At 41.5% G+C, this 18,332-nt stretch overlaps 2 protein-coding genes across 2 annotated transcripts in view; one reads left to right on the plus strand and one right to left on the minus strand.

Annotated features, from left to right (window-relative positions):
* The window catches only part of LOC139410251 (solute carrier family 1 member 7b), a 106,182-nt gene extending 96,130 nt beyond the window's left edge, over window positions 1-10,052 (plus strand). Inside the window, exons 9-11 of the mRNA XM_071155723.1 lie at window positions 4,050-4,184; window positions 7,036-7,135; window positions 8,754-10,052. Coding sequence (XP_071011824.1) covers window positions 4,050-4,184; window positions 7,036-7,135; window positions 8,754-9,026 — 508 coding nt within the window. The 3' untranslated portion in view covers window positions 9,027-10,052. The remainder of the gene's footprint in view (window positions 1-4,049; window positions 4,185-7,035; window positions 7,136-8,753) is intronic.
* Window positions 10,053-15,705: 5,653 nt separating this feature from the next.
* LOC139409442 (podocan) overlaps window positions 15,706-18,332 on the minus strand; it is a 34,572-nt gene continuing 31,945 nt past the window's right edge. Inside the window, exon 13 of the mRNA XM_071154604.1 lies at window positions 15,706-17,312. Coding sequence (XP_071010705.1) covers window positions 17,132-17,312 — 181 coding nt within the window. The 3' untranslated portion in view covers window positions 15,706-17,131. The remainder of the gene's footprint in view (window positions 17,313-18,332) is intronic.

Genomic DNA, 18,332 nt, shown 5'->3' on the forward strand with positions numbered 1-18,332 from the left:
CCAATCGGATTCCACGCTCCAAGATTGCTTCGATCATGTGGACTCGGTTATGTTACGCATAGCGTCGAACAACAACATTGATGAATACGCTGAGCGAGTTTATAAGCAAGTGCATCGGTGATGTACACACAGCATCTATTAAAACATTCCCCAACCAGAAACCGTGGATTGATGGCAGCATTCGCGCAAAACTGAAAGCTCGAACCACTGCTTTTAATCAGGGCAAGGTGACCGGAAACATGACCCGAATACAAACAGTGTGGCTGTTCCCTCCGCAAGGCAATCAAACAAGCTAAGCATCAGTATAGAGACAAAGTAGAGTTGCAATTCAACGGCTCAGACACGAGAGGTATGTGGCAGGGTCTACAGTCAATCACGGACTACAAAAGAAAAACCAGCACCATCGCGGACCACGATGTCTTTCTCCCAGACAGACTAAACAACTTCTTTGCTCGCTTTGAGGACAATACAGTGCCACTGACACGGCCCGCTACCAAAACCTGTGGGCTCTCCTTCACTGCAGCCAACGTGAGCATTTAAACATGTTAACCCTCGCAAGGCTGCTGGCCCAGACGGCATCACTAGCCACGTCCTCAGAGCATGCGCAGCTCGCTGGCTGGTGTGTTTACGGACATATTCAATCAATCCTTATCCCAGTCTGCTGTTCCCACATGCTTCAAGAAGGCCACCATTGTTCCTATTCCCAAGAAAGCTAAGGTAACTGAGCTAAATGACTACCGCCCCGCAACACTCACTTCCGTCATCATGAAGTGCTTTGAGAGACTAGTCAAGGACCATATCACCTCCACCCTACCTGACACCCAAGACCCACTCCAATTTGCTTACCACCCCAATAGGTCCACAGACAACGCAATTGCAATCACACTGCACACTGCTCTAACCCATCTGGACAAGAGGAATACCTATGTAAGGAATGTTCATCGACTACAGCTCAGCATTTGACACCATAGTACCCTCCAAACTCATCATTAAGCTCGAGACCCTGGGTCTCGACCCAGCCCTGTGCAACTGGGTCCTGGACTTCCTGACGGGTCACCCCAAGTGGTGAGGGTAGGTAACAACATCTCCACCCCGCTGATCCTCAACACTGGGGCCCCACAAGGGTGTGTTCTCAGCCCTCTCCTGTACTCCCTGTTCACCCATGACTGCGTGGCCATGCACGCCTCCAACTCAATCATCAAGTTTGCAGACGACACTACGGTGGTAGGCTTGATTACCACACCGACGAGATGGCCTACAGGGAGGAGGTGAGGGCCCTCAGAAGGCGAGGTCAGAACAGGTGCATCAAAGCGGGGACCGAGAGAATGAAAAACAGCTTCTATCTCAAGGCCATCAGACTGTTATACAGCCATCACTAACATTGAGTGGCTGCTGCCAACATACTGACTCAACTCTAGCCACTTAAATAATGGAAAAATTGATGTAATAAATGTATCACTAGCTACTTTAAACAATGCCACTTTATATAATGTTTACATAACCTACATTACTCATCTCATATGTATATACTGTACTCTATACCATCTACTGCATCTTTCCATCTTGATGTAATAAATGTATCACTAGCCACTTTAAACAATGCCACTTTATATAATGTTTACATACCCTACATTACTCATCTCATATGTATATACTGTACTCTATACCATCTACTAAATCTTGCCTATGCCTTTCAGCCATCACTCATTCATATATTTTTATGTACATATTCTTATTCATTATTTTACACTTGTGTGTATAAGGTAGTTGTTGTGAAATTGTTAGGTTGGATTACTTGTTAGATATTACTGCATTGTCGGAACTAGAAGCACAAGCATTTCGCTACACTCGCATTAACATCTGCTAACCATGTGTATGTGACAAATAACATTTGAAAATAATTAATTTAATGCAGGGGTCCTCTTTCTGTTTCCAGCCCAGCAACACAGAATGAAACAAACAGGTATCTGCGGTTAGCCCACATGGAGAGTATTTATCTGTTACAAGAAATATAAAAATGTTAGTCACTGATTCCAGTCACCATCATAAATTAACTATATTTGGGATGGGCAACTCCAAGGGACCGGAGTTGGGGTGCCGGAGTTGTGTCACACTTTTCCCCCATCCCGAGCAAACACAGCTGATTAAACTAACTGCATTCTAAGCTGGCCTCCAAGGACTGGAGTTGCCCATCCTTGCCTATAGCATACTGGGTGTCTCCTGCTGGCAGGGAGGTGATGGTGATATGCTACATTGGTTTTAAAGGGTGATCATCAGCTGAATAGAATATAATTTTAGATGTTCTTCCAGGCAAAATACAGTGGCACACTGTACACGGTTCTCTAATGTATAATGGCATTAATATAAGCCACATGTTTCAAAAATGTTTTGCTCGCAACGCGTTGGGGAGGTTGGGAGTTCAGATTTTTTGTGGCCCCCACCCCCATCAAAGTTGCCCATCCCTGAATTAGATGAACAGATGGACTATGCATAAAGTACACTGGATGTGAAAGAGAGCATGTTAGGGGTAGAAAGAACTGGGGGGATAAGGGTGAGGAACTACTGTTCCAAATACACTGAGGGCAGGGGGGGGTGAAAGACGGACAGAGAGAGAGAGATGGACAGAGAGAGAGAGAAAGAGAGAACGATGGACAGAAAGAGAGAGGGAGAGAGAGGGAGAGAGAGAGAGAGAGAGAGAGAGAGAGAGAGAGAGAGAGAGAGAGAGAGAGAGAGAGATGGACAGAGAGATAGACAGAGAGAGATGGACAGAGAGAGAGACAGAGAAAGATGGACAGAGAGAGAGAGAGAGAGAGAGAGACAGACAGAGAGATAGACAGAGAGAGATGGACAGAGAGAGAGAGAGAGATAGAGAGAGAGATGGACAGAGAGATAGACAGAGAGAGATGGACAGAGAGAGAGAGAGAAAGAGAGAGAGAGAGAGAGAGAGAGATGGACAGAGAGATAGACAGAGAGAGATGGACAGAGAGAGAGAGAGAGAGAGAGAGAGAGCGAGAGAGAGAGAGAGAGAGAGAGAGACAGACAGAGAGATAGACAGAGAGAGATGGACAGAGAGAGAGAGAGAGAGAGAGATAAAGAGAGAGAGAGAGAGAGAGAGAGAGAGAAATAGAGAGAGAGAAATAGAGAGAGAGGAAGAGGAAGAGGGAGATGGACAGAGAGAGTAAAGTGCTCAGTGATGGCAGAGGAAAGCAGGATAGTGCAAAGTAATTGGGGATCAAAATAGAATGTCCCTGTGTTTTTCAGCCCGGTCGTGTTTTGGCCTTGAATCCCCTCCCTGCCATAGGGACCCCAGCTTAATGCTATTATAGTAGATGGAATTGCGTCTCTATTTTCAACAAACAACAAACAAGGCTAAAAGCATGAAGGAACTAAACTCCATCTTCCTGTCTAAAGCTACAGTACATAACATGCACAACTCACACAGACTCCATTTTCAAAGCAGGATTGTCTTGGTTGTCTTTAAGTGTGTTTCATAAAATCAATGTGAATCAGAAAATAGCGCTAATCCCTTTGAAATCGTAAAACTTTACTTCAACAGTACCACCAGGAAAGCAGTTGATGATTCCCACTAATATTATGTCACACATAAAGACAACCTGCTTTCAAAATGGAGACGATGTGTCACGTATGTTAAGTAGCTTTAGACAGGAAGATGCAGTCCCTTTGTGCTTGTAATTCAAAGGGCTACTTTCTATGTGCTTCAAATGTAACAACGGTTCAGTCAAATATTATGGTTCATGTCGGGCAATGCAAAATATGGCAACATTATGCCACATTGACAATAAGTAACAAAGTACAATATGAACTTATAGAGATGGGCTCTTTTCCAATATCCAGGTGAGGATCCTGCTTAGAAGCACTGTATTGGGCATGCATTTATGGTGGTATGATAGTATACATAAAACTGGAGGAGCCATGGCTAAGTGGTGTGGTTAAGTATGGAGAAACTAGTAGTGAACTCTTTATGCTACATAAGTTATTGTATAGAGTATGGTATAATGGTGCTTATCACACCTCCCTCTGTCTTCCAGCATCACTGCCACAGCAGCCAGCATCGGTGCTGCAGGAATTCCACAGGCTGGTCTGGTCACTATGGTGATCGTGCTAACGTCTGTTGGGTTGCCAACTGATGACATCACTCTCATCATTGCAGTGGATTGGGCATTGTGAGTACCATATGGGATCCACTTCCTCTACTGTCAGTCTTATAATTGTTTTCCCATTCCATGTTATGTGACATTTTGTGTGTGTGGGATGCATCAATGATTATTTCTGAAGTGGTGTGAGAGAGAGTTTGTTTGTGTAGCATTATTCAGATGCTACCTAATTATGGTCATGTGGAAACATCTGACTGACTGGCTCGATTCGGTCTTATGTAGCAAATCTTGAGCTGTGTTCGAATACCCATACTAACCCATACTTAATGAGTATATACTATATACTTTTAGTTCATTTTCAGTTGAGTGTACTAGCGCCTCGCCTGTCTACCGAAAGTTTATGCTGTTGCTATGCAATTTCTTGCTAGCATAAGCTAGACATCTTACGACTTCATTAACAATGTCCATTAAGAACGCACAACGACTATACCACTTAGCAAAGCTAAGAATGACGTGAATAATCAAGTCAATAAACATTGGGTAGTTAGTTGGATAGCATATAGTTAACATAGTGTAAAGTTGAATGTATTACTAGCCAACTAAGGTTAGGTAGCTTGCTAACATACCGCTGCATACAAGCAACTGCTGTCATTTTTATTTAATTTTATTTTACCTTTATTTTCTAGGCAAGTCAGTTAAATAAAAAATTCTTATTTTCAATGACAGCCTAGGAACAGTGGGTTCCTGTTCAGGGGCAGAATGACAGATTTGTACCTTGTCAGCTCGGGGATTTGAACTTGCAACCTTGCGGTTACTAGTCGAACGCCCTAACCACTAGGCTACCCTGCCACCCCAATGATATGCTATGCGTAGCTAACAAATTGTCAGCCAACATAACTTATTTGAAACTTATTTGTATTACTTTGCTCAACATTCTCTTAACATTTGTCATAATTAATTAAAGCAATCAATATTTACTTTTTGTACTTACATTTGTAACCGCTCTCGTCGGACTTAAACTGCATATTTTCTGCCATTTTTTTCCAATTTGAAAATGTTGTGAAGCCACGTTAATTTTCTGAAGAATTACATTATGGGCTCTAAAAGCACGGAAATAGTGTCCACTGCTTGTATACTTCAAATTTTGGTGAATGTAGTACAACATCCGGGAACTTTTGGCATACTATCTATATCCATAATATGAACAATAAGCACACCACACGCTCAATTTACATCACAAATAGTGCGGTTTGTATGAGTATTCGAACACATCTATGGTGTTTTTTACATTGGATAAAAGTAGAAAATCAGAGCTAGAAAATGGTATATCATACACTACAGGTAAAGAACAATGTATCAACTGCTTTGACAGTTGATACACTTGTAACCCCACTTTTTGAGAAAATGGCCCTTGAATGTTTTGGTACACCTACTGGAGAGCTCTTCTTTGTCTACACACATTCAGCATTGTGTACACCCTCTTAAGTCTTAGCCCCACCCATTTCTTTAAGGATTCCCATTTGAGGCCATGTGCTAAACAGAGTGAGTACTAAACAACCAAAGATTTCAAGACTAAAGGCTGGTTTATAATACATCTATCGACATGTCTGTAGACAGTTGTCTCAGTGACGTCCTAAACCTTTTATTGTCGTCCGACATCAAACTTGTCGTTGTCATTATGAAAAAATATAAACACAAAAACGACAGACTGCATCAGCAGACTGGTGGTTCAAAATAGCTTAACAGCAAATAAGCAAATTAGCTTAACTCATGTATTTTAACACCAATAGACTCATCCGTGTAAACACAAATTTAGTATATGTCAGTCTAGCAAACCAGGTAACTAAAAGCAACTTTCGAAACAATGTTTTGGTTAGTTTCTAGCTTGTTAGCTGGCTAGCTAATGTTAAGTTAGCTGGCTAGCTAATGTTAAGTTAGCTGGCTAGCCAGTTCAAATAATGAGCATATCATATAGCCGACAACATCTTAACTTTAGCTAATTTCTATGAATTATAATAAAATCACAAGAAGATCATTATTTACAAGTGAATGGCAAGCTAATTACGGAAAATAGCTTACTGTTGTGACTGTGACTAAATAATAGCAAGTCATCCTACCAGAGAATTTTAGAACTTGGACACCTTATATTCTAATTTGACTTTAGTGCAAGTCATGTTGTTCTTCACATTACCATCTCTTGTAAACAAACGTTATGCCAAATAAAATAAAAGTTAATTTGTCACATGCACAGGATACAGAAGGTGTAAACTGTACAGTGAAATGGTTACATGCTTAGTGGAGTCTTGGTCCTCCAGAAAGTGAAGAGCATTAGCAACACTTTTGCAGTTCTTCATTATATCTATTTTTTTAAACAGTGAAACTATAAATGAGTAGATGTGTTCTTTACCCAAATACATTTCATTTCTGTATTGAATTGTAATTAAGTTCCCATCTTTGTTTGTGAACTTCTTCATATAAACTAACACAAACACACACACACACAGTCTTGTACAGCTTGCCTTGTTGGGACACACAATTCAGTCCCATTCAAAATCCTATTTTCCCTAACCCCTAATCCTAACCCTAACCCTAAACCTAACCTAACCCTAACCCATACTCTTACCCTTACCCTAACCATAACCCTAACCCTAACCTTAACCCCAAAAACCTAACCTTAAACCTAACCCTAACTCCTAACCCTAAAACTATCCCTAGCTCCTAACCCTAACCCTTAACGTAATTCTAACCCTAAGACTAATTCTAAACCCCCTAGAAATAGCATTTGACCTCGTGGGGACTAACAAAATGTCCTCAGTTGGTCAACTTTTTGTTTGCTTAATATTCTTTTGGGGACTTCTGGTCACACACACACACTCCTCTTATTCTAAACCTGTCTTTCCTGCTCTTCTCCTGCTTCCAGAGACAGATTCCGGACCATGGTGAATGTTATGGGGGATGCGTTGGCCACAGGTATCATGGCCCATATCTGCAGAAAAGACTTTATCAAGGAAGGAGATGGTGTGAGTAACTGCCTGTCTTATACCCTTTTCACACTAGTGTGCTGAGCCAAGCCGTCCTGTGCTGAGCAGAGCCGTATTGTGCTGAGCCAAGCCGTCCTGTGCTGAGGAGAGCCGTATTGTGCTGAACCGAGACCTACTGTGCTGAGCAGAGCCGTATTGTGCTGAGCCAAGCCGTCCTGTGCTGAGCAGAGCCGTATTGTGCTGAACCGAGACCTACTGTGCTGAGGCTGTCGGCACTGTCATGCCGAGACCTACTGTGCTGAGCAGAGCCGTATTGTGCTGAACCGAGACCTACTGTGCTGAGGCTGTCGGCACTGTCATGCCGAGACCTACTGTGCTGAGCAGAGCCGTATTGTGCTGAACCGAGACCTACTGTGCTGAGGCTGTCGGCACTGTCATGCCGAGACCTACTGTGCTGAGCAGAGCCGTATTGTGCTGAACCGAGACCTACTGTGCTGAGCAGAGCCGTATTGTGCTGAGCCAAGCCGTCCTGTGCTGAGCAGAGCCGTATTGTGCTGAACCGAGACCTACTGTGCTGAGGCTGTCGGCACTGTCATGCCGAGACCTACTGTGCTGAGGCTGTCGGCACTGTCATGCCGAGACCTACTGTGCTGAGGCTGTCGGCACTGTCATGCCGAGACCTACTGTGCTGAGGCTGTCGGCACTGTCATGCCGAGACCTACTGTGCTGAGGCTGTCGGCACTGTCATGCCGAGGCCTACTGTGCTGAGGCTGTCGGCACTGTCATGCCGAGGCGTACTGTGCTCTGGATATTTTATTTCCAGCATGGTTCCAGCAACAACAGCCAGCACAGTACGGCTCAGCTTGGCTTGGCTCATTAGTGTTATTATACCAGTTGCCATCATGGAACTTAGCTAGTTCCCCACAGAATCCAACTCCTGTCAAATTCAGACAAGACACACTGAGTAACCTGGCTGCTATATCCAATTGTCCCACTCTGCTGGATGTTAATGCTATGGCTCAGAGCTCAGAGCGACATGACTGTAGTCTGTCAACAACAATAGTGTGAATATCTGACTTTACTGCTTTATCAGGAATCATGATTTTTTTTATGTAAAAAAAAACAGTTAATTTTTTCATTTTGAATTCAGGGAGACATTTTGACAAGGCCAAGGTTCTTGTTGTTTTCTAGTTGAAAACCTTGCAAACCTTTTTCCTTTACAAAAATAGACTGTGGTGGGCTTATCATGATGTACATTATTTTTCAACACAAATTGATAAGCTAGAGACTCACTATGTTTTGTATGAGGCATGTCTGGAAACATTTGACTGATAATGTCTATCTATATGCCTCTACATTTTTCCCCATCTGTACCTTAATCCATCTTCCTCTCACCCTTTCCCTTTCTCCCTCTCTCTCGCTTTCTTTCAATCTCTCCCCATCCTACTTGTCTCCTGCTCTCTCTCTCGCTCTCTCTCTCCCTCCCTTTCTCCCTCTCTCTCTCGCTTTCTTTCCATTTCTTTCCATCTCTCCCCATCCTACCTGTCTCTTGCTCTCTCTCTCTCTCTCTCTCCCTCTCTTTCTCTCTCTCTCCCTCTATTTCCATTGCTTCTTCTTTCTCTCTCCTTCTCTCCCCCCCCCCCTCCCTCTCTCCTAGGTGCCTCTGATCTGTGAGACCAAGCCCATGATAAACATCCAGCAGCACATGAACTGTGAGAACAACAACGGTAGCTACCAGCCACCTCCCCAGTGCTCAGGGGTCAAACCAGACGACTTCCCCCCCGACGTTGCCCGCCTCATGCAGTTGGAGGAAGGGGTGCGGCCCCCGCCCCCTCCGGAGAGGAAAAAGCCCCCTGTGCCTCCCAGGCAGCTGAAGAAGGATAAGGACCACTGTGCCATTGACATGAATGGCCTGGAAACCAACGTATAGGTCCCATACCTCACCTCACATCACCACCACTCATCCCAGCAGGACTGATGTGGAAAGCTCCACAGTCCATCACCAGTTGGAGGCGTTCTTTTTCAACTGAGTCTCGTGGTTCAGTACATCGGAATGAAAGGCCAACGCCACTGGAACTTATAGAGGTGAAGATGAATGAACAGATGAACAGAGAGAGCAATGATGGATCTGATCTTATTTTTTATTGTTATTGTTGACTGATCGAGTCACTCATTTTCATTTTCTGTTTTGTTTGTGAGAAACGTGAGATTTGTGACAAGACTTTGTCCTGTGCTTTCATTGATGGTGGATATAGGTAGGGAGCACCGGGATGGGGGCAGTACAGGCTTCTCTGAAACCTGACAGTGATGTACTGGGAAATAATTATTTTCCAGGATTCCTTCAAAGACTCAACACTAGCTGGGATAACTGAAGCACCGTGACTGTGGATTTTTATGGCCAAAGGGAGGACGCTCTGTATATGCTGTTCACTTTCCATATCACCTATACACACGGTTCACTTTCCAGACTACCTGTACAGTACACACTGTTCACTTTCCAGACCATCTGTACACACATGTGCATACCTGTACATCCCATAGCTGCATAGAAGGAAATGCTCAGTCTGTGTGCACTTACTGTATGTGTGTGGGCCTGTGAACACTCTGCAAGGTGGAAGAACTTTCTCCACTCTTAGAAATGTGTACATACTTGTAATACTATTTGCATTGCTTGAGGTACGTAGATATTGTCTTTGATATTTCAATTTTATAATATTTATTTCTTTATCATTTTATTGTCATCCTAAGCAACATTTCTGCTAAAGAGCGCAAATGGGCCACATGAGTAAGTTTTGTGGCTCTCGCTACTGTCACTGTCTGCAACATAAAATAAGTGAATCAGACAGCTCTCTTTGTCATGAAACCGAGCAGAAAAGAGAGAGGATGACAAGATGTCAGAAGTCTAATTAGCCAGCAGATCTGACCCGCTTGCTTACAGCTGCACTAGGGTCAGACAGCATTCCTGTGTACATTGACACCGTGGAGCTGGCGCAAGATATGGCTCGGAAAACGTACCTCAATCCAGGGATGAGAAATGCTTTGTACTCTGAATTGTCCCATTATCCAAACTGTTACACCGATAAGATTGAACAACTGCTAAGTTTAAGCAGTCATTCAATCTTCTCAGCGTAACAGTTGGGATAATGGGACAATTCGGAGTATAATGCATTTCTCATCCCTGGATTGAGGTACGTTTTCCAAGCCATATGTCACGGCGGCTCCGAAGTGTCTTTTTTCACACAGCAATGCTGACCAACCCTGGTGCAGCTGTAAGCAAGCGGGTCGGATCTGCTGGCTAAAGTCTAATCTGAGAGACATTGATCTTTCAAAAAATTGCTCTTCTTTCATTTTCTTCTTCTCTTTTATTTATTTTTATTTAGCATTTATTTTTTGCCTTAACGAAGCCGGTGGTGCTGAGTGGGGGAAAGAGGACTTTTCAAGGTTTAACCACCTTGCTACTGATCATGAAATACCATTGATGTTACCCTATAGATGAAAGCTTCTCAATCTTTTTGTGCACTGATATACAAAGGTTACATTATTTTTTAAAGCTTTGTCCATTTAAATTACATGTGAATAGAGGTGATGCTTACACGAGACATGATTCATTAAAAGTGGTGTAAAGTACTTAAGTAAAAATGCTTAAAGGTACTGCTTAAGTAGTTTTTTTGGGTATCTGTACTTTACTTTGCTATTTATATTTTGGACAACTTTAACTTCACTACATTCCTAAAGAAAATGATGTACTACTTAAGAATTTTTTTGGGTATCTGTACTTTACTTTGCTATTTATATTTTGGACAACTTTTACTTCACTACATTCCTAAAGAAAATTATGTACTTACTCCATACATTTTCCCTGACACCCAAAAGTACTCATTACATTTTGAATGCATAGCAGGGCAATAAAATTGTCTAATTCACAAACTTTTTAAAAGAACATCCCTGGTCATCCCTACAGCCTCTTATCTGGTGGACTAAACACATGCTTTGTTTGTAAATGATGTCTGAGTGTTGGAGTGTGCCCATGGCTATCCGTAAATAAATAAAAAAACAAGAAAATGATGCTGACTGGTTTGCTTAATATAGTGTTTTATACTTTTACTTTTGATACTTAAGTATATTTGATCAATTACATTTACTTTTCACTTGAGTCATTTTCTATTGATGCATTTTTACTTTTACTCAAGTATGACAATTGGGTACTTTTTCCACCACTGTGAATCAGTTGGTTGGTTGGGTTACCTGTTGTTTCGTACTAAATGGTAGTCATCATGTTCTGTGCAAAGTGGCCATCAACGACAATTATGTCAATGCTGGCCTCTTATGTCACACACAACCACAGTAAATTATCATGTGTTTCTTTCCATTATATATATTTCCTAGAACTAACTCAGCCCTTCTATAACCGGCAGTCTTGAAAAAAACAAGCGCAACATCTGGGTTACATCTGGGTTACAGAAACTTCATAGAGCATCCGTTGGCCTGTCATCACAGAGGATGTTGTTTGGAATATGGAACTGGAATATAGAACTGGAATATAGAACTGTGGAATCATAGGAACTATGGAACTAAGAGGCTGTGACATTCTAATGAGTGTGTCGTGCAGCATTGGGCTCAGGATTTTGCTCTGCTCGCATGTTTCTCATCACTCTAGGATTAGCACACCAATTGAGTAAGTCTCTGCTGTTCACGGTGTGTTGAGGGACGACGCCTTTACATTCCATCAGCCCAGTCCTGAACATACAGTATATCCACACTTCTTAGAGAGATCAATGATTGTGTAATTCAATAGAAAATTATTACGTCTCTCCAAACTGCTTTGACAAGGAAGATCAAACTGGCCCAAGTGAATGAGCCAATTTTACCCACTGAGTAAAATATTGGATTTGTCTCGGGGAGAAGTAAATGTCAGGCATTTTTGGTGAAATGTATCTCCACCTCACTCACAGTGGTTTATCTATATTCTGTTTTATTACCCTGTTATGTTCTCAATGACTTTCCTGCCTCCCTACATCCCGGCTATTTATTTTGCTCTCTTTTAGATTGAATGTAGTAGTAGAGTTGGATAAAGGGTAAACAGCAGGAGGATAGATTTCCCTGCTGGGCAGACAGGCAGACCGGAGGCAGACCTATGTTATTTGATTTACTGTTCTGCCATATAGGGCACCATTTTTGACCAGGGTCCCATAGGATACAGTTGAAGTCGGAAGTTTACATACACTTAGATTGGAGTCATTAAAACTATTTTTTCAACCACTCCACAAATTTCTTGTTAACAAACTATAGTTTTGGCAAATCGGTTAGGAAATCTACTTTGTGCATGACACAAGTAAATGTTCAAACAATTGTTAACAGACAGATTATTTCACTTATAATTCACTGTATCACAATTCCAGTGGGTCAGTTTACATACACTAAATTGACTGTGCCTTTAAATAGCTTGGAAAATTCCAGAAAATTATGTCATGGATTTAGAAGCTTTGAGTCAATTGGAGGTGTAACTGTGGATGTATTTCAAGGCCTACCTTCAAACTCAGTGCCTCTTTGCTTGACATCATGATCAAAATCACCCAAGACCTCAGAAAATAAATTGTAGACCTCCACAAATCTGGTACATCCTTGGGAGCAATTTCCAAACACCTGAAGGTACCACGTTCATCTGTACAAACAACAGTACACACGTATAAACACCATGGGACCACACAGCCTTCACACCCTCAGGAAGGAGACGCGTTCTGTCTCCTAGAGATTAACGTACTTTGGTGCGAAAAATGCAAATCAATCCCAGAACAACAGCAACGGACCTTGTGAAGATGCTGGAGGAAACAGGTACCAAAGTATCTATATCCACAGTAAAACGAGTCCTATATCGACATAACCTGAAAGGCCGCTCAGCAAGGAAGAAGCCACTGCTCCAAAACCGCCATAAGAAAGCCAGACTACAGTTTGCAACTGCACATGGGGACAAAGATTGTACTTTTGGAGAAACGTCCTCTGGTCTGATGAAACAAAAATACAACTGTTTGGTCATAATGACCATCATTATATTAAAAGGAAAAAGAAGAGGCTTGCAAGCCGAAGAACACCATCACAACCTTGAAGCATAGGGGTGGCAGCATCATGTTGTGAGGGTGCTTTTCTGCAGGAGGGACTGGTGCACTTCACAAAATAGATGGCATTATGATGAGGGAAAATGATGTGGATATATTAAAGCAACATCTCAAGACATCAGTCAGGAAGTTAAAGCTTGGTCGCAAATGGGTCTTCCAAATGGACAATGACCCCAAGCATACTTCCAAAGTTGTGGCAAAATAGTTTAAGGACAACAAAGTCAAGGTATTGGAGTGGACATCACAAAGCTCTGACCTCAATCCCATAGAAAAGTTGTGGGTAGAACTGAAAAAGAGTGTGCGAGCAAGGAGGCCTACAAACCTAATTCAGTTACACTAGCTCTGTCAGGAGGAATTGGCCAAATTTCCCATAACTTATTGTGGAAAGCTTGTGGAAGGATACCTGAAACGTTTGACCCAAGTTAAACAATTTAAAGTCAATGCTGCCAAATACTAATTGAGTGTATGTACTGACCGAAGACAGGGAATTTTTAAATGTCAGGAATTGTGAAAAACTGAGTTAAAATGGTGTAAGGTGTATGTAAGGTGTATGTAAACTTCAACTGTATGTCGAGTGCCATTTTGGAAGCAGACAAAATGAATAGTTGGATTACTTGAACGTGAAAATTCTTGTGAAACTTTGTTTGAACATTGTTCAAAACCAAAATCACAACATTTGTTCTGGATTGTCTCTGTTTCTATCTATATGAGGATTTAAATTTGCTCAATGTTTTAAGTTAATGTGCTGACATCTAAAAAAAATAGTTTATTTATAAATATAAAAGGAATTTTATATACAGTAGCAGTCAAAAGTTTGGACACATCTACTCATTCAAGGGTTTTATTTTCTTGTTACTATTTTCTACATTGTAGAATAATGTGAAGACATCAAAACTATGAAATTACACATATGGAATCATGTAGTAACCAAAAGTGCTAAACAAATCAAAATACATTTTATTTTTTACATTCTTCAAAGTAGCCACCCTTTGCCTTGATGACAGATTTGCACACTCTTGGCATTCTCTCAACCAGCTTCATGAGGTAGTCACCTGGAATGCATTTCAATTAACAGTTGTGCCTTGTTAAGAGTCAATTTGTGGAATTTCAGCCAACAGAGCCCTTGGTGGCTGCTTTTCCTTCACTCCGCGGTCATACTCATCCCAAACTATCTCAATTGGGTTGAGGTTGGGTGATTGTGGAGGCCAGGTCATCTGATGCAGTACTCCATCACACTTCCTGGTCAAATAGCCCTTACACAGCCTGGAGGTTTGTTTGGGGTCATTGTCCTGTTGAAAAACAAATGACAGTCTCACTAAGTGCAAACCAGATGGGATGGCCTATTGCTGCAGAATGCTGTAGTAGCCATGCTGGTTAAGTGTGCCTTGAATTTTAAATATATCACAAACATTGTCACCAGCAAAGCACCCCCACACCATCACACCTCCTCCTCCATGCTTTATGGTCGGAACCACACATGTGGAGATCGTCCATTCACCTGCTCTGCGTCTCACAAAGACACGGCGGTTGGAACCATAAATCTCAAATTTGGACTCATCAGACCAAAGGACAGATTTCCACTGGTCTAATGTCCATTGCTCGTGTTTCTTGGCCCAAGCAAGTCTTCTTCTTATTGGTGTCCTTTAGAAGTGTTCTTTGTAGCAATTCGACCATGAAGGCCTGATTCACGTAGACTCCTCTGAACAGTTGATGTTGAGACGTGTCTGTTACTTGAACTCTGTGAAGCATTTATTTGGGCTGCAATTTCTGAGGCTGGTAACTCTAATGAACTTATCCTCTGCAGCAGAGGTAATTCTGGATCTTCCTTTCCTCATGAGACCCAGTTTTATCATAGTGCTTGATGGTTTTTGCGACTGCACTTGAACAAACTTTCAAAGTTCTTGAAATTTCCTGCATTGACTGACCTTCATGTCTTAAAGTAATGATGGACTGTAATTTCTCTTTGTGTATTTGAGGTGTTCTTGCCATAATATGGACTTGGTCTTTTACCAAATAGGGGTTCTGTATACCACCCCTACCTTTTCACAACACAACTGATTGCCTCAAACACATTAAGAACGAAAGAAATTCCACAAATGAACTCTTAACAAGGCACAACTGTTAATTGAAATGCATTCCAGGTGACTACCTCATGAAGCTGGTTGAGAGAATGCCAAGAGTGTTCAAAGCTGTCATCAAGGCAAAGGGTGGCTTAATTGAAGAATCTCAAATATAACATCTATTTTTATATGTTTAACACTTTTTGGGTTACTACATGATTCCATATGTGTTATTTCATAGTATTTCATAGTTTTGATGTCTTCACTATTATTCTACAAATAATATGTGTTATTTCATAGTTTTGATGTCTTCACTATTATTCTACAAATAATTATTATTCTACAAATTAAGAAAAACCATTGAATGCGTAGGTGTGTCAAACATTTGACTGGTACTGTACATTTCACGCTTAATATTGGGTTGTGCTCAGAAAACTGTTCATGCAGGAAGTTTATTTTTATTTTTCCATCGATGTAAAGGAAAATACTTCAAATATTTAATAATTTTTCAAATAATGAATTGCTGTGTGAAATCCCTACGCATAAATCCGAAGGTGCAATACATAGAAAAGCATTGGTTCATAGCAACGAGATTAATTTAATAGCATGAGTTTTTCAGAAACCATATACAAATATTTGCAATCGTTATCATTGTAAAACAAGACTGGATTAAAGCAAGGCATTAGATTAGCAGCATGGATCAAGCTCCTGGTAGGCTGAGCGAGGGAGGAGATTGTGACACAGTCACGGAACTTCTGTGGCATATTAACGATGATATAAGAATAACAGAATGACATAAAGCCAGACTGTCTTACCAGGCCATGACACACAATCACAGCCAGAGCCAGTATCCACAAAGCATCTCAGAGTAGGAGTGCTGATATAGGATCAGTTTAGCCATTTAGACCATAATGAATAAGAACAGGGATCTGATCCAAGATCAGTACTCCTAGTCTGAGACTCTTTACTGTACAGATGTAGGACCTTCATTTGAGCCAGTTTGCTACAGCAGGAAAATAATCCTTCAGCAACAGGAAATGTGAATTATTATGTGGATTATAATTCATGAACATCTTTGTAGGAGTTGATACATTCTTTTGCAATGGAAAATCAAGTCTGAAATTTCAAAGTGAGAATTACAAACTCCAGAAACCTTTTTAAACCTCAAATACACTACAGTACACAATTTACATTTCCTGCATTGCAGGAAAGTTCTCCTGCAACAGGGTGATCAAATTAAGATCCTACATCTGTATGAATACAGGCTCAGAACTGATGACAATAACTTCAAATCTCAACATAATCTTCTTTGTATGGTGACACAGCTAGCACACAGTAAAGTTCAGAGATGGGACTCATACAATATGATCAACATATGAGGTCTGACTATCTCTTTCTTTCTGGTTACACTAACCTGGTGGTGAGACAAGCGGTGTCCCAATTGGCACACTATTCCCTATATAGTGCAGTACTTTTGACCAGAGCCCTATAGGCCCTAGTCAAATGTAGTGCACACAATAGTGAATAGGGTGCAATTTGGGATGAACAAAAATCAACCGTATCTGTCGTTGCATAGACAAGCAAAGGCCAGAAAAATAATACAACAAACAAAAATACAATTTAATCTAGTATCCTGCACCAGAGATATGTGCATCTGCAATTCACCACTATATGCAATGGGACAAAATACCACGTTCCCCTTCCATTCATAGTTTAATTTACATTTTTGAATTGAGTCTGATCTACTGCAAAAATAAATGTTTCTGTACGTTCAAAATAACAGGACTTTGGGATGGCATCCCAAACAACTGCACCATTTGGTTCCGATCATTCAAGCAGCTTGTGTCCATGGGCTAAACTTATTAAGCAAATCCCTCTCCCACTATCTCGATCTCTTCCTCCTCCTCTTCCTCTTGTCCGAAGGGGGGTCCGGGGGAGCCAGAGGGGTCGGAGTGACTCAAGTGGCCAATGTCTAGCACCCGCAGGTTGGTGAGGTGTTTGAAGGAGCTCTCCTTCACAGAGTGGGCTGACAGATGGTTGAACCTGAGAAGGGGACAGAGCAAAGGTCTGTGGGGGTCAGGGCCCGTATTCACAAACTGTCTCATAGTAGGAGGGCATATAGGATCCGTTTAGTCTTTTTTTTTCATCATTAGATCATGAATAAGATTATATGGCCTGGAGGATCTGATCCTAGACTTGAATCCTATACAACTAGCAACTAATCATAACAAAAGGAATCAGGTGCTGAATTTCTCAATATTATGTGATGATGACTGAGCAGATGCTGGAGTTTGATGTGTAAACCATCACAGCAAGAGCTGCTAACCGATAGGACGTTGTGTTTAGAATCTGAACGAGCATATTATGAGAACCAATCCAATATGGACATTGTCCATAAGGAACGGCACAACATGTGGTGTAAACAAATCAGGTGTTGAGATTCAGTGAGTAAATAAGCACAGTATGTGGTCTTAGCCAATCAGATTGTCTGTCTGCTGTTCTGTCTATGAGTCAACTCTGATACTCCCTGTACTGCATCAAGGGTACATGACACCATGTTATCCCAATCAAGCCAATGTCTTGAGTGTCAGTGAAGTGGATCCATCTTAGTTTATAATACACTCATTATCTGTCCCAGACACTCACACCTTCTACACACACACGCGCACACACATATTTACAGTTGAAGTCCGAAGTTTGCATACACCTTAGCCAAAACTGTTTACATTTTCACAATTCCTGACATTTAATCCAAGTAAAAATAGCCTGCCTTAGGTCAGTTAGGATCCCCACCTTATTTTAAGTATGTGAAATGTCAGAATAATAGTAGAGAGAAATATTTATTTCAGCTTTTATTCCTTTCATCACATTCCCAGTGGGTCAGAAGTTTACATACACTCACTTAGTATTTGGTAGCATTGACTTTAAATTGTTTAACTTGGGTCAAATGTTTCGGGTAGCCTTCCACAAGCCTCCCACAATAAGTTGGGTGAATTTTGGCCCATTCCTCCTGACAGATCTGGTGTAACTGAGTCAGGTTTGTAGGCCTCCTTGCTCATGGGA

The sequence above is a fragment of the Oncorhynchus clarkii genome, chromosome 5 (genome assembly GCF_045791955.1).
Source record: "Oncorhynchus clarkii lewisi isolate Uvic-CL-2024 chromosome 5, UVic_Ocla_1.0, whole genome shotgun sequence".
NCBI lineage: Eukaryota > Metazoa > Chordata > Actinopteri > Salmoniformes > Salmonidae > Oncorhynchus > Oncorhynchus clarkii.